The sequence below is a fragment of the Arachis ipaensis genome, chromosome B3 (genome assembly GCF_059453495.1).
Source record: "Arachis ipaensis isolate K30076 ecotype BB chromosome B3, ASM5945349v1, whole genome shotgun sequence".
NCBI classification, from domain to species: Eukaryota; Viridiplantae; Streptophyta; class Magnoliopsida; order Fabales; family Fabaceae; genus Arachis; species Arachis ipaensis.
The window spans coordinates 27,558,135-27,584,675 of NC_142438.1; the positions used below are offsets into that span (position 1 = coordinate 27,558,135).

A 26,541-nucleotide genomic window follows, 5' to 3' on the forward strand; every position below is an offset into this window, starting at 1 on the left:
TCATCATGGCGGACGACCAGAACGACAACGGACATATTGCAGTGGAGTCTGAACAAGAGCATCAAGATGCAGTCAACAATGACAGAGCCATAATATCTCTGCAAGGAGCGGATAGACAACATAGAGAAGGTCCATCAGGTGTGCAAGACTCAAAAAGAATCTCCTCTGAAGTGCACGAACCAGAGAAGGAGGGACAACCTCACTCCGCTGATCTCATGGTGCTGGGCGGCTAGAACAACTGGAACAAGAACTGGAACGACAGTGAGAAGCGGAGAGAAACCTAAGGAGAGAGGTTGAACGACGAAAAGAGATTGAAGAAAAGCTCTTAAGATTAGAATCCAATCTTCGAGGTAGGAGCTCTCGCGTTGACCGAGAAGATACCCCATTGGGGGTAGAAGATCTGTTCACTGAAGACATCATGAGGGCAAAAGTTCCAAAGAACTTCAAAAGCCCTGACATGGATCTGTACGACGGGACTATCGACTCGAAACACCACCTCAGAAACTTTAAGAGTCGGATGTATTTAGCCGACGCCTCTGATGCTACCCGCTGCAAAGCCTTTCCAACGACTTTGACAAAGGCGGCGATGAAGTGGTTCGATAGCCTCCCCCCAGGTCGGTCACCAGCTTCGAAGACCTCTCGCGTAAGTTCCTTATGCGGTTTTCAATCTAGAAAGATAAAGTTAAGCATGCACCTAGCCTATTAGGAGTAAAATAGGAGGTTAGAGAACCCTTGAGAGATTACATGGAGAGGTTCAATAAAGCATGCTTGGAAATTCAAGATCTGCCCACAAAAGCAGTAATCATGGGCCTAGTAAATGGACCCCGAGAAGGACCCTTCTCTCAGTCCATCTCTAAAAGGCATCCGACTTCTTGGAGTGATGTACAAGAAAGAGCCGAAAAGTACATCAACATGGAGGAGAACGCCAGATTATGTGAGCCAAGATGGCGATTCGGGCATCCTCATCTATCAAGAAAAAAGGAGAGGGAGCCCAAGAAGAAAGAGGAAGTCGGGCCTGAAAGGCCCAGAAGATATCATTCTTACACTGCCCTATGAGTTTTCGTAGTTGACATTTACAGGGAAATTTGCCACACTGAAAAGCTACCTCCCCCTCGGCCTATTAAAAGCAAGAAGGGGGGAGTCGTATCGAATATTTTGAATATCACAAATTATATGGGCACTCTACCAATGATTGTTACGACTTAAAAAATATAATAGAACAATTGGCGCCGTCTGTGGGGAGCGAGTAAAATAATTCCTACTCCCCTCATATTCATAAAACTTGAATTACATTCAAATTTTTTAACCAATTTCAACAATCTTATTTAAGATTTTATTTAATACATTTTATCAAATTTTAGTCTAACGTATCATATTATTTCACATGTCATAATCGATCAATGAATCAATCCGAAAACAAACTCCGCTTTCAACCAATCCGGAAAAAAAAACTCGGTTTTCAATCAATCCAAGTACAAACTCACATATCAATTTTGCTAACTTTTTCAAAGTTCACTACTTACACAAATAAAATTATATATTTTATTCACATATATTTTTGCATTTATATTTTGTGTAACTAATATTTACTGATTTATTAGTTATATTCAAACCTCAATATATGCTCTATACAATAATGACATATAACAATCATGTCAATTGAATTTTTATTTCATTATGTGCTATATTCTTATTGCTTAATGATTTCATTTATACAATTAAATGAAGGTAATAATGAGTTCAAATCTTAAAATTGGATTTCATCAAAAATCAATTGTATATCAATTGTATATAACTGTTATACTATTCACTTTATGCTATCTTATTGCTTTATTATCAAATTAAAGCATGTCCTACAAAACAAAATTCAGGTATTCACATTTGGCATGCATGACATTCATATATGTCGTCTTCTTCTCTACAATTATCAACTTTCAAGGTATATTTTTTTTTACTTTGAACTATTTTACTTTTACAATATATATTATTTAATATATGTTGCGACTTTATACCTATTCATTTTCTCAATTTATCTTATTCATGTCAGATCTTCACTATAAATTGTAAATATTCAATAACTAATTGCTTTGAGCGAGAAATTTATCAATAAGTTGTTGTGGGCCGGAAAAATTTCTAAGACAATTAACCATTATATCTTCGGATCATACAATCGATTCTGTCAATGGATATCTATCTCTGAACTTTTCAGTTCACATATAATCAAATGCTAAAATTGTTCTTAAGCAGAAAAGTATCCCCCACACAACTATCTTGATTGAATGACTCTTATCACTCAATTATTTTTTGAATAAGTGCCGACATAATAACCCGACTAAGCTTGGGGCTCACCATATCATTATTCACTTATCTTTAAATCGAGTTATAAATCATTTTACTTTCTAAGCTTAGCCTGGATTATTTGATCGGCAGACAAAGCTTGGGGACTATAACCCGTCACCTTATAACTCGGTCTTTATTGTGCATTATAAGTTATAACTCGGCCTTAATTATCATTCATTCTGTAACCAACACCTTCATTACCTACTTAATGACCATTATTCTGACTTAATGATCAACGGTCATACCATCACTCTATTCATCAACTCTATGCCTATAAAAGGCACCAATTTCTATATACACTGGACATTCTAGATAGATTTTAGATACATTCTAGATATATTCTATATACATTCTATATTCATAGAATTATTCTTATACCTCTTAAACATTTAGTGACTTGAGCGTCGGAGTATCTTTTGCAGGTATTCACCCCATTGTTCACTCCTTGCCGACGTATAACTCATCCCAACGAGAAGCTTGAAGACATTCATCGACGGACGAGCTATACACCGGCCAAACTCAGCAAGAACAGTAATTTTTTTATTTTTTATTATTAATATATTATATGATACCCTGGAGAAAGGAGATCTATCAGATACACCTATACTTTTGCACATATCTATAAATAGTAGGATTGCTATTATTTATGACGAAACTAAAAAAATAATAGAATTCAAAAATTTAATTAAATCACGATGCTTTCAGTAGGTAATACATCAATGCAAAGACATTTTACAGAGATGATGATAACATATAGCAATATTACTAACATAGTCAGTAATAATGGTAATATAATGTAGTTTGCTTTTGAATCTAAGGATATATTAATTTTTTTATAATATAAAATAATTGATGTATTATCTCTAATGATTATAGGGACAAGTACATCTAATTCAAATTTAGATACTAAAGAATTAGAAGAAGTGTGCATGGCTGAAAAAGGAAGACACCTAAGACAAAAAAATATTTTTAAAGGAATTGGCTATAAATCTTTCAAAATTTTTTGAAGAAGTTGAGGATATTATTGAAAACACAACTGTATTAGATAATTCTATACAAATTGAATACCTAGCCATATTCGATGTTCGACTTTTTCAGAATAAGCTAATAGAGGAGGAGTTAGCATATAACATAAATGAGTTGACTCATACATACTTGTATACGGAACAAAAGATGACTCATGAGCAAAGGTTAGTATTCGATGAGATACTCAATGCTGTTATTACAGACTCTGGTGGTTTTTACTTCTTTTATGGACATGGTGGGTGTGATAACACATTTATTTGGAATGGACTTTCTTCTGCTATTCGATCTAGAGAAAAGATTGTTTTAAATGTCGCATCCAGTGAAATTGCATCTTTACTCCTACCTGGTGGCAGAACGACTAATTCTAGGTTTTTAATACTCATTACAATTACTGATGAATCTACTTGTAACATCAAGAATGGAAGTTTGAAGGCTGAGCTGCTCATCCAAAGTAGCTTAATATATAATTTGGGATGAATCTCCAATGCTCAATAAAATGTGCTTTGAAGCACTTGATCGGACGCTCAGGGATCTTATGTCAGTTACCGATCAACGTAAGACACATCAACTATTTGGTGGTAAGGTTGTTGTTCTAGGAGATGATTTCAGACAGATACTTCCGGTGATTCCGAAAGGGAGTAGACACGATATATTGTCATCAGCTATTAACTCATCCCATATGTGATCATTTTGTAAGGTTCTGAAACTGCATACGAACATGAGGGTTCGAATGTCTTCTTCATATCAAGATGAAGGTGAAATGAATAGATTTGTTAATTGGATACTTGATGTTGGAAATAAAAATTTTAGTTCTGTTGTTGGTGATGAATCAGAAGTTGAAGTTAGTAAGATACTAGGTTGTCGATAATTTTTTATTAGCCTTTTGATATAAAGTTTAGTATAAAATTAACATGCTATTATTGCAGTTATATATATTCTTATTTTTCATGTCTTCCTCCTTATGGTTCAAAAATATTATAAACTTCAAACTCATCCAATTGCATTTTACTTTGAATAAAGATAAAATACCATATTCAGTACATTTATTATATAATGAAGATGATAGTGTTATACTAAACTCGAAAATTTATGATTATAAAATATTATTTTCGATTTAAAATGTCAAATTTAAATATAAGCTCGTGCATCACACGGATTTAACATTAGTATATTATTAAATCTCAATCCTCTAATCTCGCTTAACAACATTATCTTATATACGAGTGTAAGTTAGGGTTAGAGATATCTGTTTTACAAGATATATTGGGCCTAGCTGGCGTTTCATTTGGGCCTCTTCCTATTTTTTTGTTTTATACCTTCTTAAAAGTATTTTTCTGGCATGTCTTTAATTTTTTTATTGTTATGATAGTTTTATACTTACACTTTGTTTGGTATAAAGGAATTTGTGAGGAAAGAAAAGGAGAAGATGAAAACCGATGGAAAACTTATTTTTTCCCTGTTTGGATTAGCAGGGAACTTGCATGGAAAATAAAAAAGCCTACGTGGGGCCCAGTTAAAATTTTTCTGCCCAAACTTACCAAGAAAACTGGGATGAAAGTGTAAAAATGTGTAAAAGTATATATATACCCTTTCATTAATAACAAATCAAAATCCCTAATTCTTCTGAAAAGGAAAACACGTATCTCCATCTTCCCTGTTTCCCCGTCATCTTCAACAGCGACGCCAGAGCTTTCTAACGCTGTCGGCATCGCTGCAGCAGCTTCATCATCTTCGGGACAGCTCCACCGCATCTTCATTCCTGCATCCTCAAGCCAAAGGTGCGTTCTTTTTCTGTTGTAGTCGTAGTTTTTTCCAAAAATGAAATGCAAAAATCATCACAGCACATATTTTGTATTCTTCTTTTGTTTTTCAACTGAGATGTTGTTCTGATTTTAGGTTCTATGTATGATTCTAATTTTTATAGTCGAAAATTAATTCATGCATTCTTCATTGTTTTCGATTGGGTCTTTCATCCTAATTCAAAAACCCAACTGCATTCAACCTTATATTTCACTGCCAGTTTATGTTTGGTCCACAAAGAAATAATTTTAATGCATTAGAAGTTGATAAAAAATATTAATTTAAAATATTAATTAATTTTAGTAACAAATACTAACCATGTCATATTTCTCATATTTTGTTCAGTATTATAATTCACATTAGTGTGCTAGTAATAACAGAGTAATAGCTTAATACAGTAAGTATATCACAAGATGAAGATCATAATGTCTTCCTTTTTAAATATGATTTTTGATAATATTATACAACTAAAGTAACTAAGTCCAAAGTTAGGGGAGGTTCTTATCCAATTCAGTTTTATGCTCTAATTGTCACAAGAACTGCATCATAATAATTTACTATTGGATAAATACACAAGTTCTTTTAAATCTCATGGAGTGGTTCAAATATGAAAGAAAATGTTTCACCAGTGATTATGAACTCTATCTACATCATGATTAATAATGCTATGAAAAGTGGGTGTCTGAAAAATAAGTAAAAAATGCCAAAAGTTATACCTCTTGAGTGTTGTTGTATATTTAAATAATTTAAAATGAATCTTAATTAATTTACTTTAATGAAAGATTGGTGGTGAAAAATTTATGACAAATGACCGATATTTTACATGGTAGATATTAAAGTGGTGATAAGATAAAAGTTGCTTCTTCTAATTTATTTGTCAATTGTTTATGTCATAGGAAGAATTTCTATCAGTATCATTTATACATGTTTGTTTTCTAAATTTTCTTTTTTATTTGTTTCCCTTTTTGTATTGATTTGATTTTTTAATTATATGCTTAAATTGCAACCAAGTGTAGTGGTAAAAAGCTAATTATTTATTGGTCAAAAAGCAATTGCTAGATTATTATACCTGAGAGTGCAACTACATCAGTAGTGTTGAGTCCCTGTGCAAAGAGTGCTTGAAGTTGATCCAAGGTCATTGAAGAACTTGGAAGCTTTTGTGCTAAGGTTATATTTGCTGTTAAACTATCTCCTCCCTAATTGAACTTTCTCACTAGTACCTTGAGCCTTTAATAAACACATATCTACATATTTGTATCATGTCCACGCATGTGATTATCATGTTTATGTAGTATATGTACTTATTAATTTTGATCCGTTTAATAAATACCTCATGACATAATTAATATAAATATATTTGCGCGTACAAACTTGTACAAAAAAAATAATAATTTTAATAATAAGTAAATAGAGTTTTTATAGTTTAGGACAAAAATAACATGATTTCTTCTGCATTGGTTAAATTAGTTTATGACCATATTATTAAATACTTTCAGTTGCTAAGTCCACTAATTTTTTGAATAGAAAAATGTTGAAAAAATAATTTATCATGATCAACTCCTTGTGTTAAGTAATTTATATTTGTTGTGTATGCTTGTGCAGGAATCGTAATACTTGAAGATGTTTGTGAATGAATATTCTACTTAGTACAAATAGAAATAGATCATGTGTTAATATCTTTAACTGAAAAAAAAAATTTCTTCTTTGGAAATAGATGTGTATATATGGCTCTAGTTATGTGGAATTAATTTTTTTGGAAGTGGGCATATAATGATGATGTTTAATATGAAGTATTACCTTTTTTAAAAATTGGTGTGTGTGGTTAAAGTACTACTCTCCTGGAGACCTGTTCTTTGTTATTTTTTTGGTGTTTTATTATATGTTTATAAGAATTGTATATGGTTTTTCGTTGCTTGTAGTAAGAAAAAAATGCTAGCAACTTTTAACTATTTTATTTTTTTAAAGACGATTTAGTGACATTTTTCTTGCAATATAGTTTAAGAAATTAATGACGTAACCTATGTGTAATTTTTATTATTCTTTTACACAGTTATTACATGTATTTGTTTGGAAAACAAATATATATTTTTTCTTTTATCACGTTTAAAATTTTAAAAAAATATTTGAAAGATTTTTCTTATTAAAAAAATTTAAATACATTAATAAAGTATCATTTATTTTTAAATATGTAAGGGTAATAAGGTAATTTTACACTATTATAATTTTCTCTCTTCCTACTTTTCTTCTTATCCAAACAAGAGAAAATTTTTTTCTTATTTTCTTTCCATTCATTTTCTCTACATCCAAATAATATGCAAAGAAATCTAATTTTCCTTTCATTTTCTTTCCTCTCATTTTCTTTCCTCCCATTTTCTTTCCTCTCTTTTTCCATCAAACATCCAAACAAAGTGTTAGAACCGGGATCATAATAATATTCAAAAGTTTAAAGTTGTTCCAAAAATAAAAAAATACCTATATACCAAAAATAAAAAATAAAAAATAAAAGAAAATAAAAAATACCTATATATTCAAAGTTCAAACTATTTATATAACATATCCAATCTAAATTAAATATATACTATAAAGATGTACACTAGAAAAATATATATACTATAAAGATATTTGTGTTCAAAATACAAAAAGAATAACAATATTATTAAACTAATAAATATTATATAATAATTCTTTTAACTATATAATAAATTATAGAAAAAAAGATAAATTAGTCCCTGAACTTTTATTTCGTGGACAACTTCGTCTCTTAGGATTTAAAAATACAAAAACGCCCCTCACTAAAACGCATGACGAATGGGTCTTTCCGTACAAAATACTCCCTCAGAGATAATGGAGACAGCTTGTGGCACTTATTTTGCGTTGACAGGAGACCACTACCGTAACGTTGTATAGGTGTAAAGGTCGATTGATGTTAGAGACAAATTCGTTCCTAGATGAAAAAATGACGTCGTTTTGCTTATGTGCCCTATGTCTTCAAATTGAATCCAGTCGCCATTGCCGTTGTAGTTTCTGCGAAAGCTTGCGAGTGGTGGTATATCCCAGTGTAAATGTGAAGTGTATACTATATTGTACAAATTGAGGACGGTGACAAACCCCAATAGATTGTTCTTTGGATGTCCATTCTTTAAGGTAAGTTGACGATTTTGTTTTATTGAGTTTGATTATACAGATTTTTTTTATATGATTTTTGTTTTGATGATGAACATGCAGATGAAAATTTTCAGTCATTGCAAGTTCTTCTTATGGCTGGATGACCATGTTGCAATTATAGGAGCCAAAGACAAATTTATGACTAAGAATGATGTTGATGATATGAAAATGTATCTTGGGAAGAAAATAGTAGAATAGAGACTAACTGATTTGGAGAAGAAGCTATTGCATCTAGAGAGAAAGAAAAATGTTAATGTATATTGGGTTGTTGTTGTAGTGGTTAGTGTAATTTTTGCTTCCATTATTGTCAAAATCGGTTGAAAAGTGAAAAAGTAGATAAGAAAAAATGCTGTAATAAGGTATGGGATTAGTTACCATGAGTTGTATTTTTTTCAGACAAAAGTAATGTATTAAACAATGTTATATTTAGCAAAGTGATGAAAAATGTAGATGAAGCTATTGTCCTAAGCAAGTTAATGGCATAATCTGCAGAGATATGATTAAATAAGTAAAGCATATATTAATCTCATGAAAGAGATGTTAATGTTATAAAAGAAGTCTAAACATGTAGTTTGCCAAAATAAAGCATAACTTAAGCCTGCGAATCATACAATCACATTGTTTCCAAAAATAGTTGCTTGATAAATCACACTATTTTCAAAAAGATGTTAATGTCATAATTGAAGTCTAAACATGTAGTGTTAACTACTAGGCTTGTTGAGTCCTGGAGTGAGGATGAACTTAAACAGCCGTTGAGTTGCTTTGCCTTCTGATGTCAAAGTCTGTGAAGAGGCTCCTGATGTAGTTGGTTGTTGTGGAGAGGGTGGATGCTATTCAGGCTGGGTAAGTGGTCCAGATGGAGAGGGTTTGATTGTCACAGGCTTTCTCTTTATGGATTGTTTAAGTCTAAATGGCTTAGGAGTTGGCCGTGATGGAGACTGGGCTGGCGGCCTAAATGGTGCTTGCGAAGGCCTTGATGGTGTCACAAACACTACTACTAATGGTCCAGATGCTTGCTCAGACATTGGGACAGAGGTTGTATTCGGATTACCCTGCAGCAAGTTTAAAAGAATTGTGAATGTCTCGAAAACAACAAATAAAAGCCAACAAAGTCTATGAGAGGATAACTCATTAGCAAACAAATAGTCAGTAGAATGCTATTCAACATGAGGAGGGTTGGTTGCATCAGGGTTACTCTGCTCCCCAGTCTGAAATGCCATTTAGCGTTAAGAGTCTTAATGAAGCATATAATAAATTTTGACGTATAAATCCCTAATGAATTACTGTTAAGACATATAAAATCTTAAGTATATTTTAAATCGACAACTAAACCATTTAAGTTATTATCGGGAGGACAGTAACATCCCTGAGTAACTATGAACTACCTCTGTCTGGGGAGCTGACTGTGACAATAGAAGCACCACAAGTGAGAGGCATTCATTGGCATTCTTCTTTGACTTTCAGTTTGGGTTAGATGGGCCCCTTTGCACGTCTTGTAGTTATGTCCCCTCTCACCGCACTTGCTACACGTGACATAGAAACTCCTCTTTAACTTGTCACCATCAATGACAGCCTCAACTGGATCTTTCTGTCTGTTATGGACCTTGGGACGACCAATTGGCCTTTTTAATAGGGGTGGAGCAGGTCTAGTAAACTCAGACCTTATCCAGTATTCCTCACTGGTTACTAGCTAGATGAAGTGTTTGTAAGTCTTTTTAATAGACTCCATACATAGCCATGGATGCGCATAATCCTCAGGGTTATCATGTCTTTTTTTTTAACTGCAACTATAGCATGAATGCACGGTATTTCTTTACATCAAGACAAAAACAAGACAACAATAAAATGGCATAAGCAATGAACCAATCAAAAAGACATATAAACATGAAAATTCACAAGTGTGCTCATTTCTATAAGTCTTGACTTGGAAGCATTGTAATTGCTTATTGTAAGACAAGTGGGAAATTCAAGGACACTCTTCATCCTTGCAACCAATCCTAACTCTTTCTCTGTCATTCTTAATCTAAGCCAACTCCCTGGCTTCAGTAATAAAGGTATCCTTTACAACCTCTTTGAACCTCTCAATTGTAACAAATCTTGTTCCAAGTTCAAATCTTCCTTCTCCGAAACTATACTGGCCATTGAACTTAGGCCAATGATGTTTGTTTACCTCATCCTCAGATGAAATGGGTGTATACAACTCTTCAGATTCATACTCCCAAACAATGTCATCATCATCTGTATCTACATCACTGATATAGTCTAGAAGTGCTCGCCTTACAACCCTAGTTCCATTGGGCTCTCCTGCAGGCTTAGCTCTATTGGGCTGTCTTACAGGCCCACCTGTGTCGGACTCATGAGTAGGGCCATTCTTTCTTGCATTAGACTTTGTTCTCTGAGACACACGTCTTGCTTGTTTTTTGGATTGTTTCTTAGGCTGAGTCGTTCTCTTAGACCTCTCAGGCACTTGTTTCCTCTTTCCTTTGCCAGCTATAGTCCTACTGACACCATCTTCACCACTCTCACTGTTAGTTTCATAACCGAGAGGTGGAGGTGCATACAGCTCATCCTCTGCACTCTCATAACTATCATGCTCAGTCGACGACTGATCCAATTCCTCCACTTCAATTCGAATGATATCTTCTTCTACCTCAGCATTTTCCTTACCAGCACCCTCTGCAAGCCCAGGATCATCAATAGGATGATCGAAAAATATATAAAACTCATCAATGTCTTTGTTTTTCATCTTAGCTTGCCGCATCTGGTTGATTATTGCATCTCCCCTTAGTACATGCAGCCCTGACTCTATATCCTTACTCTTTGGATCCTACCAGTATGCCTCCTTGTATGCTTGATATCCAGTCTTTTGAACAATGTTATCAAATCACCGAAATTTACAAAATCCAAGTCCATCGGTGAGAACCTCTCAACTTTATCATGTAGATAAACTAACTCACCAGTAGGAACCCTTGAAAAGTAACCTCCATGATGAAAAATAGGAACCACAAAAATATTGTCCATCTGCAATGTTGTTCGTCACAAAATACTCAGATAGTGAACACCGAACCAAACTTATCTACCAGGATTAGTCCTAAACATCATTAAATCAGCACCTACCTAAACCCTAAACCCTACATAACCCATCTTTCATGTCCCTCACTAACTACATTACTCAGAAACCTCAACTAACGATATGCATAGCAAATAATGTTAGAAAGCACAAATAAAATGAGTTTCGCAATAAAAGTACTTATTACCAGTATACACGACACCTAAACTACACCTACGAAGCTTTACTAGTGCAACCTTCCACAAAAACGAAGAAATGGAAAAGATCAATTGTTGTGTTTTTTGGAGGAAAAAGATCATACATATGTATGCTAGGGTATCAGGTAATTGTGTGGGGTTCATATGGGCTTCTTTGAAATTATGTTTAAATGCAAGGACCACAATCAATGTGCTAAAACGGTGTCGTTTTAAGTGATAGAGACCTATTTGTCCTAGACCTTTTTCACAACGGACACACAAAGCTTCTTCAACGATACCATTTCGACACATAGGCATATAGCATGCCAAATAAGTGCCACATATGTTGTCTTTGTTACCTCTGAGGGAGTATTTTGCACGGAAGAACTATCTGTCATGCGTTTTGAACAGTGAAAGACGTTTTTATATTTTTAAATCTTAAGGAACGAATTTGTTCACAAAATAAAAATTCAAAAACCAATTTGTTCTTTTTTCTAAATTATATTTATTTTTAAAATATTAATATAATATATTTAGTTTAAAATAAATATATATAAAAAATTAAAAGACAGAATATATTTACTTTTTAAATAAAAAAATTTAAAAATTAAGATATAATTATTTTTAAGATAAAATAATTTTATATATTATTTTATTATAATTTAATTATTTCAACCAAATAAATAATTAAATTGATTAAATTTTTAAACCAATAAATCAATAATTAAAATAGCTCATAATCCATTCGGTTTTTATAACCTTGATATAAAAAAAAAAGGCAAGGATTGTCTACCTATGAGATTATGAGAAGTAGGCGATGACCTAAAAAATAACATTTGAAATTGAAACAAGAAATAGCATAAATTATTTTTAATATAGAAATGATCATAATGTTTTAATTGAATATTAATATTTAAAATATATTATAGTATTATAAATATATTACAAAAGATAGCATATTGGGTATTAATATTCCATTTATAAAATTTATCTATTTATAATTACACTAAATAATCTTATTTTCAACAAAAATATCAATATTTTTTTATATAAAAAAAAAAAATTAGCCAAGAAATAGCATACCCATGAGAAGAAGAGTCGAGGTAGAATAGTAGTAGCCAGCATCCAGAATCATACTCATATAGTCATATTACCTACTTTTACACCCTGAAGGACGGCTCTTTTACGCGTCTCGTCCGACTACCCTCTTGCTCTTAAGAAACTTCTTTAGACTTTAATGAGCATTCATTCTCAATATTCTTTACCATTTCTACACCTTTTCTCTTTCCCTTAAAAAATATATATATAAAAAAAAGGAGGGGGAGAAAAGGAAAACACGACATTTTCACCGTCAACGTTTCACGGTCAACAATTTTTTGGTCTTTTGAGCTGCTTCTCTTTTGGATCCTGTCATAAAACTCCTTCTTCTTGAATCTCTCAAAAGTTTGAGTTGGTATTAGCAACGAACACTTGCTTGCAACGGTTTTGTTGGGATTGTTTTGATTCTGCTACAGTTTCTCATTGTAGACGCTTTTGCCTCCGTTTCATTTATTTATTTCTGGTGAGGTTTTGATTGAAGTTCTGAATCAAAATAAGTTGAAAATTTTTGGAGAGGCAAATTCCGATTTAAAAAAAAAAAAAAAAAGAAGACGACAAGATTGGGATTTTGCTTATTTATCATTGTGCTTGATCTAGGAACTCTTGTTTTGGTCCAAGACCCTTGGTGGTGCTGGTAATTTTGGGGGTGAAGAGTTGAACTGCGTTGGCAGTGGCTAGTGAAGAATTATTGTTATTTTTTGTAATTATTATTTTGGGCTATTTATGGTTGAAGAAGGTGCAGTAGTGTTGTGCCCTTGATGAAATGAGAAGCATATCAAGCGCTTGGAATGGGAAGTCAGAGATATATGGTTGCCGCCGCAGCGACAGTTAGCTTTTGTGTACTTTTGGTTCTTCTTGTTGTAGGAACAGTTAACTTTATAGATAAGAAGGGAACACAAGGTGTTATTAGACAATTGCTTGATCCAGCATCTGAATTGCTAGATGACAACACGGTGAGATTTTATTTTTGGTTAACATATATATTTAGAATTTTGAAGCGGACACAGCATATTTCCGAAATTTTGAGGTTTTCAGTGGTTCATGTGTTTCTTACCTTGATTGTATTAACCCTGTCTATTTTGTTAGTTTGACAATTCGAATTATGATGTTAGCTGTTAAGAGTTGACATCAATTTGGGGCGGCATGACTCTGCTGCTTTGTCCTAAGTGAATTGCCAATGATAGTCTCTGATTAACCTGATCACGGTTTCATTCTCATATAGGCAGCTACAATCTATGCCTAAATCTGTGATTGCTTCGCAAAGCGGGAAGTTACATTTTGAGTGGATTTTGGGGGCTAGAGCCGCTAGAAACTGCACCAAACTCTGCTTACTCCTTTTGCGGACTATAATATCAATCTCAAAATCATTAATCAGTAATATCTATCAAGTAGACGCCATCTAGTACCTTTCCTGTTCACCGAGCTAAATATAAGTTCACACTTTTAATCCAAAACTAAGCAGCTTGGTATCTAGTAAAGATTGTACTGTTAAATCTTTATATTCTGCATAACTCTTTCCTGTGTGGCCATGTGTGGGAAAGTGTTCAAGAACAGAAAAGAGAACAAGAGTTTTCATTTCTCACTATTTTCCTGCACATCGTTGATTTCTGTTATCAAAGTGAATCACCTTGGCATTCTTGTTGTAGCTTTCGCTTGTATTCCTAGATATTAGTTGTAGAGTCTAGTCTTCCAAGTCTCTTGAGGAGCACCAGAGGTCATACATTTTCAATGTTTAACTTTGTGATACGATTGATTGACTTTTTTAACTTTCTAAATTCTCATGTAAAATGTTTTGTTAAGGTCACGCATCAGTAAATGACTCGGCTTTGGTTGCTTTATGATTATTTATTAGATTTGTGAATGTAGAAAGGTTATGATATGTGTTCAACTTCAATTGTTGCTATTTGCTATGATGACTTGAACTAAAACTTGTTATGTTTAATTACTGCAGGCAAAGGTACTATTAACAAAAAATGTAATTCATTTAAATAAAGAGGCAGAAGATCTCCATCTATGCGTTCGACAAGAATTGCCTGTTAACTTCAATACAATTGGTTCAGATATTCGACCATTAACACAAGCAGACATAAAAAATTTGATTAATCTTTGCCATTATCATTTCAAGGAAAAGTGCGTCTATTGTTTGAGAAAAAATAATCTTCTATTACTGCCATCGAGGGAAGATGATGATGATTCCAAGATTTGGCATGCTGCATATAGGGGACTGCATTTTTCTGGATCTAGTGCTTCCAGACAAAACTCGGGTCGAGTTTTGCTTCAGCAGATATCAGAAGCACCTAGTCCAGGACCTGCTGTTGGATCACCAACACCAAGTCTTGCACCATCCCCTGGACCCAATTTAGCACCCTCATCCGGACCTAGTCCAGCACCATCCCCTGGACCTGGTCTGGCCCCATCTTCTGCTCCGGTACCTGTTGATTCTAGACCTCTGCATCCTCCTTTGTCACCATTTTTTCCTAAACTGACACCACCAACAACATCAAATGCAGATGTTTCTGCTCCTCCATCATCGGACGCTAATAAAACCGAAGATAAGCATAGTAATAAGAAAACAGTTGTTATTGCTGTAGTTATAACTGCACTGGTGACATTGATAGGAGCAGCACTGCTCTTTATGTTCTGTGGTCGGTTTTCGAAGATTGGCCAAGGTAGAAAAAATGATGAGAGGCCACTTCTCAGCTTGAGCATGAGTGACTACTCTGTTGGTGTGTATCATATTCATACTGGCATTCATTTATTTATTTTTAAAGAATTGTACTAATCTTGGCGAAATTGATTTTTTATCTCACAGGTCCTTCCAGTTATGGATTTGGAAATTCAATGAAAGGGGAGAAACTTGGGTTCCAATCATCAAGTAATAATTTGGTTGACAACAAGAAGCCCCAGGTTCAAGAAAGTCAATCAATAGGAGCTTTTAGTGCTGCTTTGGGATCACCATTTGAAGTAAAAACTCATTCCCAGTGGACAGGAACCATGCCTTCTGGAATGCCTCCTTTAAAGCCTCCACCTGGCAGGCTGAATCCTCTCCCCCCTGAGCCTCCTTCGTTTAGGCCTTCCGGTAATGCTGCTGCTGCCGCTGCCCCTGCCCCTGCCCCTGCCCTGGCTACTCATGGACCACAACAGGTTGGTGTTGGTGGTGCTCCACGTCCTGGACCTCCACCACCACCACACCCAGCACCAGTTGGTGCCCAACATTCTCCTCCCTTCCCACCACCCCCAGCATTGGCTGCTGCCAGAGCTCATCCTCCACCACCACCTCCTGCACCAGTTGGGGCCAGACCTAGTCCTCCACCACCACTGCCCCCTGCATCAACAGGTGCGAAACCTAGTCCTCCTCCACCGCCCCCAGCTCCAGCTGGTGCCAAACCTGGTCCTCGCCCTCCGCCACCTCCGAAGGGTGGTATACCTCCTCCTCGCCCACCTCCAATCGGGGCTAGCAAACCAAAAGCTACAGAGAACGTTGAAGCTGGCACAAGTGAAGCTGATGCTCCTAAAGCCAAGCTAAAGCCATTTTTCTGGGATAAGGTTCAAGCCAACTCTGATCAATCAATGGTTTGGAATCAAATCAAGTCTGGATCATTCCAGTAAGAAATTAATCCAAAGGCTTTTTTTGTTGGACAAAGATAGTAGTTTATCACTAGCTGGTAATATTTCTGATGAAAAAAATTGCAGGTTTAATGAGGAGATGATAGAAACACTTTTTGGTTATAACGCTGTGGATAAAAACAATGGTCAACGAGGGAAAGAGTCTTCCGCCCAAGACCCTTCACCTCAGTATATCCAGATCATTGACAAGAAGAAAGCACAGAATTTATTAATTCTGTTGCGAGCATTGAACGTGACAATGGAAGAAGTATGTGATGCACTTTATGAAGGTGATTTTCTTGGTCCTTCAATTTTTTGTAAGAAACTGTTGATTATTGTGATAGTAATATTAGATTTTGTAGGGAACACAAGTTACACAAAACCTTGCATGGTCACACTGCTGCCCTAAAACATTATAGACAACCCGTATCATGTTGATTATTTGAATCTAGCACCGTTTTGCTGCACTTGGGGAGCATAGATTGTGGTAGTGCTGTTGTTAGGTTTTATTATTGTTCTGAAATTATTTGATTTATGCTATCATGGTTGAGTATGGAGGAGCATAGATCGTGGTAGTCTTTGTTAGTGTACAGACAACTGTTTTCTGAACAAGTGAATTGATCACTTTCTGATGCTTGCTTGGTAAATCATGATGAAATCTGTTTATCATATAGAAATGTTCACTTGTCTCTGGTTCCACTTGTATAATAGCTTTGAAATTTGTCTTTGGTTTGATAGGAAATGAGCTGCCTGCTGAGTTCCTCCAAACCTTGCTGAAGATGGCACCGACGACTGATGAACAACTTAAGCTTAGACTTTTTACTGGTGAGCTATCTCAACTTGGCCCTGCTGATCAGTTCTTGAAAGCGATGGTTGACATTCCATTTGCTTTCAAGCGAATGGAAGCACTTCTTTTCATGAGTACACTTAAAGAGGAGCTCAATTCTACTATCGAGTCTTTTGCAGTTCTAGAGGTACAATATCTAAATCATGATCATGGCATTAAAATTTTGTAGTTTTGAAGTGTTTGATTTTCCCAAATAAGATGATAAACTGATTTGAGAGGGAATATCACCCCAATAAACATGATATATTGTTATATTGTAGAAAACTATGGTGCTGTTTAGTTCATGTAGCAAACTCCACCTAGTAAGACAAGGCTTAGTTGTTAAGGTCGTTGTGTTGTATCATCAAGATATATCATTCTGTCAATCTTAGATTAGACTGGCAAAAGTAACAATGTAAACTTTGAGTAGCTGGGATAGTGAGTCCTTAAACTGACTCATTTATGTCCTACATATTTTTATTTCTATAATCCAGTTGTTGAATTATTAGTTAATATGCTGATTATTTTTCTTTCAGTGGTTAGACCTATAATTTGTGGGCATTAATTAGTTCATAGTTTCACATTTTCAAGTACATTTTTCTCCCCTTCATATGAAATACTCATGCAGTACAAAATAAAGTCTGATAACTTCGTACGCAATTTTTATCATTTTTTGAGTATGTTTCCAGTTACTAATCCCATAAAGAATATGCATCCTTTAAAATGTGGTATCTAGGAGATATAAACTTTTAGTGTTCTGTTTAACTATATCAAGTTAGAAGTTAGGAGTTAGATTTATGCTGTGTGTGAATTATACAGAGACATAAACAAGAGTGTGTTCTGCGATTGCCACGCACTCACTAACCCGGCTGTTTCTCAAATTGATGCCCTCACATCTGGTTCTTTTGTGTGACCCCTTCCTTTCTTGTCCTGAAATCTGATTCTTCTTGCACCTTCATCCGATATGTCAGGTTGCTTGTAAGGAACTAAGAAACAGCCGGCTGTTCCTCAAGCTTCTTGAAGCTGTTCTCAAAACTGGCAACCGTATGAATGATGGAACATTCCGTGGTGGTGCACAAGCATTTAAGCTTGATACACTCCTGAAACTATCTGATGTAAAAGGAACAGATGGCAAGACCACACTCTTACACTTTGTGGTTCAAGAGATTATCCGTTCTGAAGGCATAAAAGCTGCCAGGCTGGCAAATGTGAGTGATCTTAAAGATAGTGAAACTGGAGATCGCTACCGTGACATTGGCCTTCAGGTGGTTTCGCACTTGAGTAGCGAACTTGAGAATGTCAAGAGAGCAGCAATTCTAGATGCTGACACCTTAACTGGAACTACTGCCAAACTTGGCCATGGTCTCATGAAAACCAAAGAGTTGTTAAACAAAGATCTGAAGAATGTGGAGGAAGATAGAGGGTTTAGTGACACAATTAGACGTTTCGTGCAGAATGCTGAGACTGATGTCGTGAGACTTCTGGAAGAAGAGAAGAGAGTCATGGCTCTGGTAAAGAGCACTGGTGATTACTTTCATGGGAAGGCCGGCAAGGACGAAGGCTTACGGTTGTTTGTAATAGTAAGAGACTTCTTAATAATGGTGGACAAGGCATGCAAGCAGGTGAGAGATGCACAGAAGAAGCCTGCGAAATCTCAAAAACAAGAGACATCTCAAGGATCATCTTCCTCAGAGACTCGTCCGCCACCTTCTGATTTTCGTCAGCGGCTCTTTCCAGCAATTGCTGAAAGGAGGATAGGTGACAGTAGTTCGGATGAAGAGAGTCCATAGATTCAAGTTGGAAGCGGTACTGAAACTATATTCCTTACTAACATGCCCTTAGATAGCATAGCATAATTAAGATTTGAACTTAGAGTCGTGGATTTTTTTTTTTTTACTTAAATTTGCAGATGGATGATTGAATGTGTTTCTTCATTGATCGTGGAAGTGGCTTGGTACTAACAATCCTCGAACAAATATTTCTGTACAGACTTGTCTGGAGGCTGGAGCTTTCACGAAGCAATGTTGTTATAAGAAATATCTTTTGTACTATCTTTATTGTTGTATCCCATTTAGAATTTGATTCCTACTTTGAGTCATTTCTAGAGCAGCAGTTGTAAAATATTGATTTTAACATTCTTTCCCCCTCAATATTCTTTATTCAATTTACTTTATGTTGATGTATATTTATGTCGTGAAAGAGTTTAATGTGTAGCACTTTACATTCTTTTTTCTGCCTTGAGAAATAATTTCTAACCATCTAGGAAAAAGGTTTCATCTTTATTAGTCATAGAGTGAAGTTTAGGCTTAATTTAACATGAGCCAGTTAAAGTATAATATGGATTTCTAACCCTCCGAAAGTGTAATATGTATACTATATTAATTAAAGAATTACATGCACTTTATAGACTAAATTTTTATAATGGTTTTTGAGATTTATAGTCTTTAGCAGTTTAGTTTTTTAGATTCAAAATTTATTATTCTGGTTTCTGAAATTCAGCTACAGGTACTATATGGTCCTTTGAACTTGAACCGAATAATGAGCTAGTTTTGACTTATCACACTAGACACAGGACTAAATGATGTTTCGTTTTGGAACTTAAACAAGGCAAAAACGATATCGTTTTAGAGAATGAGGAGATAAAATAATGTGTATCATGTAATTTTTTTTTTTTGTCTTTTTATTTTTGTCTTATTTAAACAAAATGAAATGACACCGTTTAACCCTATATCCATCGCGACAAATTAGAGGCAACTTAGTACTTTCTTTGCTAACTCAAGTAAATAATATGGTACTCAAAATTGGATCTTGAAAATCAGTATAATGATTTTTGAATTTGAAAGACTAAAATGGTAAAAACCTTGAATTTAACATCTAGAGCAACTAGAAAAATGCAACAGTATTCGTTATTGTTATTTAGTAGAAGGAAAACATAACAAAGGTATCAGATATTTGAGAGGTCTGGCAACATTTTAGGTGAAAGAAACTATGCTTGTATTGCACTAATGTCCACCAGGGTCCCATTTGTTGAAGAACAACTACTTCTCTGAGAGTTTATCACAACTATGCAGGACGGTGACTAACATTCACAAAACTCAAAATTGGCATGTACTTACCAAAAACTAGAGTCGTCTGTATTACTGTAGGGCACATATTACTGTACGATTACGATGCGTGCTCCGAATGGAAGAGGGTTCCCGGAGCAGTGAGCTTAGTACCGAAGCCTTTAATTGACGGCTGCTAAGGAGGCAGTCTTGGTCGACCATCCTGAGTGTGACACTTCATTCCCGGCTTTGGTTTTGACCACATAAGATTGGGCTTCCAATTTCATAGGCGCTGATAACTCTGGTCTGAACACCATCGGGGCTAGAAAACCTTTACCACGAGTGGCTTGCCATAGAGGCTGGAGTTGTCTGCTTTGTGTATCGACTTGTCTTGATCCGCTGAGTTTCCTTCCAAAAGTCGATTACCATTCTGACTATATCAGCCGTCTTTGGGTCCCCGAAAGTGAATTCCCACTTTCTTAGACCATGCGTCATGGGGATGATGAACTCTAATGACCCCAACCCCAGCTGCCGCCGAAGCATTGCTGGTGCATAACTGATGCCGCCCCAAAGCCCTAATAATAATATGACCCAGGGGTAATCCCCGCAACGGTACAGGATTGGTACTTGTGCCAGCCATGGTGCTCTCCAGACTATTTGATCATCAGTCAAGTTTTGGAAGAAAGAAATCCATTGTGCTTTGCCCATGGTTTTATCCCGAAATGAATAGGTTTAGCCTTCTTCGTACAGAACATTAAATCTACGAGGGGGAGGAATTTCTCATACTCGAAAGAGAAAGAATAGTATAAGAAGGGGACGCATCAGGAGGGGCTGGTGCACGTTAATCAGAACTTGCTAAAATAAATATTTATTAGCTGAAGTGACATCCCTATCAGATAATATATAATAGTAATACATAGTAATCGGCTGGGCTACTTTCCCCATGAATGGAACCCAGGTCGGCCACAACTCCTATCAAAAATCATAAGCAACTCCGCGGCTATTATGCCACCCCCAGATTTAGCATGGTGCGAAATTCCATTTCTGGGAACCCTTATTTTGGGACGCGGGATAGACCCCCGAGCCTGAGGCGTAACCAAACTTCGGCACCGCTGTGGTAAGGATCCCGAATTAATGAGAAAACTATCAAATCCTGTCATTTAAATCTGCGCACAGGTCGCTCCATAAACGAGAAAGGGCTTTTTTTGGGGTAAGCCCTTTGCTTTGACGAGATGTAGCTTTGCTTTCCCTTCAAGGCGAAATATGGAGTCACAGAGCCATTCATTCTCCCTCATAATTTAGGCTGCGAGCTCATGCCCAAATTGACGAGGAGATGTACGGAATGAGGATTTCCACTATCCATTATCTAAAGCAACTTTAACTTGATAAATATTAATTAAACATTTTCTGACGCTTTTGAATTTTAATATGGAGGCATAGCTGGTGCTAGATGCTGATATGGGGAGGAGGGGTGCTTAACATTGGGGTGGTGTCAGAAAAAATAGAACTTGGACCGTGGACGCAATTCGGACCGTGTGAGTTCCTGCTGGCAAAGCGGACCGTTCAATTTGTTGTTACTCCTATCCACGTGTCGTTGTCCAGGTGCACCCGGTGCCTATTTAACACAGCCAACCTCCTCTATTGCATGCGTACCCAGGAATTTCATTTTCTCTTTCTTCCCCAGCCAGCTTCGAAGCCTTCATCTTCTTCCTCCCTCAACCATTTCTATTTCATCTGTTTGAACTAAAAAACTCAAATGTCAAAGAAATCGCAGGGTCCGATTTGTTCAATGAGAAATTACAGGGTCCGATTTCCATTATGTGAGTTTCATCTCCTTTAAGCAAAACGGACCATCCGATTTGCATATAAATTTTTGGAAACAAAGAACACGGAGAGTCCGATTTCTCCATACCAACTCTGATAAAAAAGCTGTCCCACATAACGGTGTAAAACTTCCATCTTCCATAATCCTGCAAAACACCTACACCCCCTCCATAACCAAAAAAATCAGCCATTTTCTTAATACAGTACTACACGTGAACAAATTAAAACACCCAAAAGAAAATTTCATGAGATAAAAGCAAGCTACCAAAATTGTTATTTCGTAGCAGTACAGGCTCAACCGAACAAAATTTTTCTTACAATAATGAAGAATCCTAATTTCTAACTATTTTATACAACACTCGGCAATATGATCTTTGCTATATACAAAGAATTGTGATCTATGTAAAATATATCAATAAAGAAAAAGGACAATTTTAAATTCTAATTACATACAAATATGAATGGGACTAGGTTTTATTCCATAATTGCTTCAATAAACCCTCCATTGATTCAATCTTTTGACTGAGTTCTTTAGCAATGGTAAGTTGCTGCCCAGAAAACTCTGAAATACCAAAATCGCTGATTAAGGCATTGATCTTTTCCTGTGAATCTGCAACTGCTTCCTCGAACAAAGTTAATGTCGGTTCCATCGTCGATTTGTGCAAACTTTTGTTTACCAGCTTCGGTGATGGACAAAATCCTCTATTGTAAGCACGATAATGCAAACGGAAAAAAATCTTCAATAATATTTATACCAAGGGTCCCAAATTAATTATAAGCACGACCTGAAACATAATTACCTCCCAGCTTTCATTTGTGGTATACAGCAACAAATTGCGTATGGTGACAGATGCCATAGGCGGTGCCCTACAGCCAGAGATATAGGGATAATTATGGATAAGTTTCGGATAAATTTAACATAGTTTTTCGGTCAAAGAGGACTAACAGTCCATCAAGTTTATCTGTCAAGCTACCCCATAAAAACATGCACTATCATTAAACTCTATTGCAATGAATGCAGACCAAATACTGCACTAATGACCAAACCCAGCAAAGAAGATATAAATATTGATTTCAATTCAGTTTATTGATACATGACAATGACTGCAGAGCATAAATAAACTAAAGTAGATAACCAATTCAGAATACTGGTAAGAAGAACTTACCATGCTGCTCCCCCATGAGTTTCAAGTAATAAATTAACTGTTTGAAGAGACACTTGATGGCGTGATTCTGCATACAATAGTATAAAAAACTTACTAGTTAAAGAGAAAAAAACATCGCTCTACAACAAGATTTCTCAGAAACTTTCAGCAAGATACAAAAATGGGGTAGTGGGGCTGATAAATAAAATAGATTGATACTTTTGTCTTTTGAATTCCTGATCTCATTTAGCGAAATAAAATAGACTCTTATTTTAAATTATATTTATTAATTAATATATATTAAAAAATTAATCTTTTTTATTTCACAATTTAGATAGTGGTGTCAAAATTATACACTTTAAAAATTTAGAGAAACCATCCATAAATTTCTTGCAATGAAATTAAATTTAAGAAATAGAATAATAATCACTCAAATATTTTTACACAATCGTTTTTAATAATAGAATAGATCAAATAATTATATTTATATTAAATTAAACCAAAACAAATCAAGTTTAGTAACTATAAAATCTAAAGGGGGCCACTTAGATAACGATGTCAAAAATGTCTTTTTTTTAAAGTTGTTTTTTAAAAATTAAAATTTGACATATATAATCAATTAAATTGTATTATTTTTATTAAAATTAGACTAGACAAATTAGTTTAGTAAAAAAATTAATAAATTAAATTTTAAATCGATATAAATTAATATTTTTTATAAAAAATTACTACAATATCCCTATTATAAAACATAACTAAAATATCTCTAATATATATATATATATATATATATTAATTTTGAAAACTTTAAATTCTAACCCTATAACGATAGAGAAGAAAAGGGCTAGAATTTAAAATTCTCAAAATTAATATATATAATAAGAGTATTTTAGTCATTTTATATAATAAGGGTATTGTAGTCATTTTTTTATAAAAAATAATATTAATTTAGATCGATTCAAAATTTGATTTACTATTTTCGATCAAATTAATATGTCTGATCTAATTTTGACAAAAATAACATAATTTAAGTTATTATATGTGTTAAATTTTAATTATTAAAAAATATTTTTTTTAGGTTTTCTGTATCTTTTTGGAGCATCCCAAATCTAAAAGATTCAGTTTACAATTAATAAATTTGAATATTTATTGTTGTCATTGTTTACGTTAAACAATTGGACCTTGATGTAGTGTAATATACATTATATTAGTTTTTATTTTTGGAACTATTTTTGTCATAATTGACTCTAGTTACTGGACCATTAGTTTGTCTCTTTATTTCTAGACTTTTTAAGTCAACCACTCGGGGTAACATGAGTTTTCAAGTCCTGATTTGAATCTTGAATTTCATAAGATGTATGTTCAATATTATTCATTCATTCATTCATTAAATTCATATTAAATCCTATATCTTCCTTGCGAATGTTTGATTTCTCAATTAAGTATGGGTTTATAATTAAGATTGCGCGTATAAGAGGTTAGGATTTAATTATTAAGTGATGTGTTGCAGATTTATTTTATATATATTTTTTTTTCAAAGTAAAAGTATATATATTCCCCTATAAATCATACATATCTTTGACACAGGACGTAGGTAAACACTAAAGACTAAAAAACCAAAACGCACCCTCTAATCTATCTTCACAATTGGTTGTCTTTGAATTGATTATCAAATTTTAGTTTTCAATATTTCACGCACGTACAAAATCCTAAATAACTAGTAGAAGACAGCACCTAAACAACAACGTCCACACCTGCATGAAAGGTTCTTTGCTCCCTCTCCCGGTTCCAGTTTGAAGCACAAACAGGAAACAGCTATATATCAAGTTTCATTCTTTCTTCATCAAACATAACATTGTTGAAGATCATCTCATTCCTACCCTTCCGCACATACCACATCACCGCAAGAAACTCCTTTTCTTACTCATGCCCCTGTCCACTCAAGCCTCAAAGCATTCCTTAGAGGAACCCGCCCAAAGAAAAGGTACTGCACCGTTTCCAATTCACTCATAAGCAGCACACAATTTGCATTCCTTTGTTCTATCTTTTCTTTCAGTTTCTAAGAATTTAACAGAGTTGCTTTCTAGGAAGAGCATGACGACCATGTATACAAGAATGACGATCGATGATGAACGAGAACGACTTCAACAACCACGGAGAGTTTTTCTGATGGCACCGCCCATGGTTGTTGGTTTTCCGCCATTTTATCGTGCTGTTCAGCCAAGGTTTGTGGAGCGACTGCCGCTTCTAGAGCCTAGTCCCAATAGTTCGGTTGTCATTAGGCAAGTGTGGGCTGCCAATGCTGATTCCGAGTTCCAAATCATAAGCAGCCTGATTGACAAATATCGATTTGTCTCCGTTGACACTGAATTCCCCGGCGTAGTCATCCTGCCCCGCAACAAGAACTACCGGAATCTTATCCCAGAGGAAACTTACCAAGTCATGAAGGCCAACGTGGATGCCCTCAAAATCATTCAGCTTGGACTCACTCTGTCAGACCAGCACGGCAACCTCCCTGACCTAGGAACCAACAACAGAACTCACTACATCTGGCAGTTCAATTTCCGAGACTTCAACCTCATGCGTGACATCCACGCAAAGGACTCTGTGGCACTCCTACGCAGCCAGGGCATCGACTTTGCACGCAATGCAGTGGCTGGAGTTTCTTCGGTGCATTTTGCGAAGTTGGCAGCAGCATCTGGGCTGCTGTTCAACAAAGCACTTACATGGGTCACATTCCATGGTGCTTATGATATTGGATATTTGGTGAAAATTCTGACGTGGGGTGTTCTTCCAACAAGCTTGGAGGAGTTCTTGGTGCTTGTAAAAGAGCTGTTTGGGGGAAATGCTTATGATGTGAAGCATGTGATGAGGTTCTGCAATCGCCTCTATGGCGGTTTGGAGAAGGTGGCTGACACACTTCACGTGGACCGAGTTGCTGGGAAGTGTCATCAGGCCGGGTCTGACAGCTTGCTCACCTGCCACATCTTTCACAAGATTAGAGAAATTTATTTTTTGGCTAATGAGGATGGGTTTAGGGAATATGTTAATGTATTTTTTGGGTTAGAAATTGCAAAAAGTTAATACTCTTAAGTTGAAAGAAATTATCATACATTAGATTATTCATGTAACAACATTTTGTCTGTGAATTATAAAGTAGTATCAACAGATTATTTTTTGGATATGACAATTGTTTTACAACACTTGAATTGGCTGTTTTATAACACTTCAATGGTTGTTTCATGGTTCTGTCTTCGAATTTGTTCTCCAGTGACCATGTTTATATTTGAGTTTAGAAACAGCTTTTAACAGATTTTCAATATTATTTGCCTTTGATTATTATTTGCCTTTGAAGTTTTAGCAAACATGTTAATCTTATTATTGGCTTCATCATCTTAGTGAGACTCAGTGAAGGAAAGCA

The 26,541-nt window shown here is 35.2% G+C and overlaps 2 protein-coding genes across 5 annotated transcripts; both read left to right on the plus strand.

Moving 5' to 3' along the window:
* The first annotated feature begins 418 nt into the window (after positions 1-418).
* On the plus strand, positions 419-3,843 carry LOC148570136 (uncharacterized). Its single transcript, XM_088506863.1, has 2 exons — positions 419-643; positions 3,439-3,843. Exons 1-2 carry the CDS (start codon positions 419-421, stop codon positions 3,841-3,843), a joined length of 630 nt encoding a protein of 209 aa, XP_088362989.1.
* An 8,816-nt stretch (positions 3,844-12,659) lies between these two features.
* On the plus strand, positions 12,660-26,284 carry LOC107630135 (putative CCR4-associated factor 1 homolog 9). 4 transcript variants are annotated; one of them, XM_088509793.1, is made up of 7 exons: positions 12,660-13,628; positions 14,627-15,401; positions 15,488-16,280; positions 16,369-16,571; positions 17,020-17,255; positions 18,079-18,913; positions 19,017-19,306. In XM_088509793.1, exons 1-6 carry the CDS (start codon positions 13,464-13,466, stop codon positions 18,895-18,897), a joined length of 2,991 nt encoding a protein of 996 aa, XP_088365919.1. In that variant the 5' UTR covers positions 12,660-13,463; the 3' UTR covers positions 18,898-18,913; positions 19,017-19,306. The 4 variants fall into 4 exon arrangements, with proteins under 4 accessions (XP_088365919.1, XP_088365920.1, XP_016191972.3 ...); XM_088509794.1 differs by having other exon boundaries at positions 19,097-19,306; XM_016336486.3 differs by lacking the exons at positions 12,660-13,628; positions 14,627-15,401; positions 15,488-16,280; ... (2 more) ...; positions 18,079-18,913; positions 19,017-19,306 and adding exons at positions 20,457-20,678; positions 25,372-26,284.
* Positions 26,285-26,541: the final 257 nt, after the last annotated feature.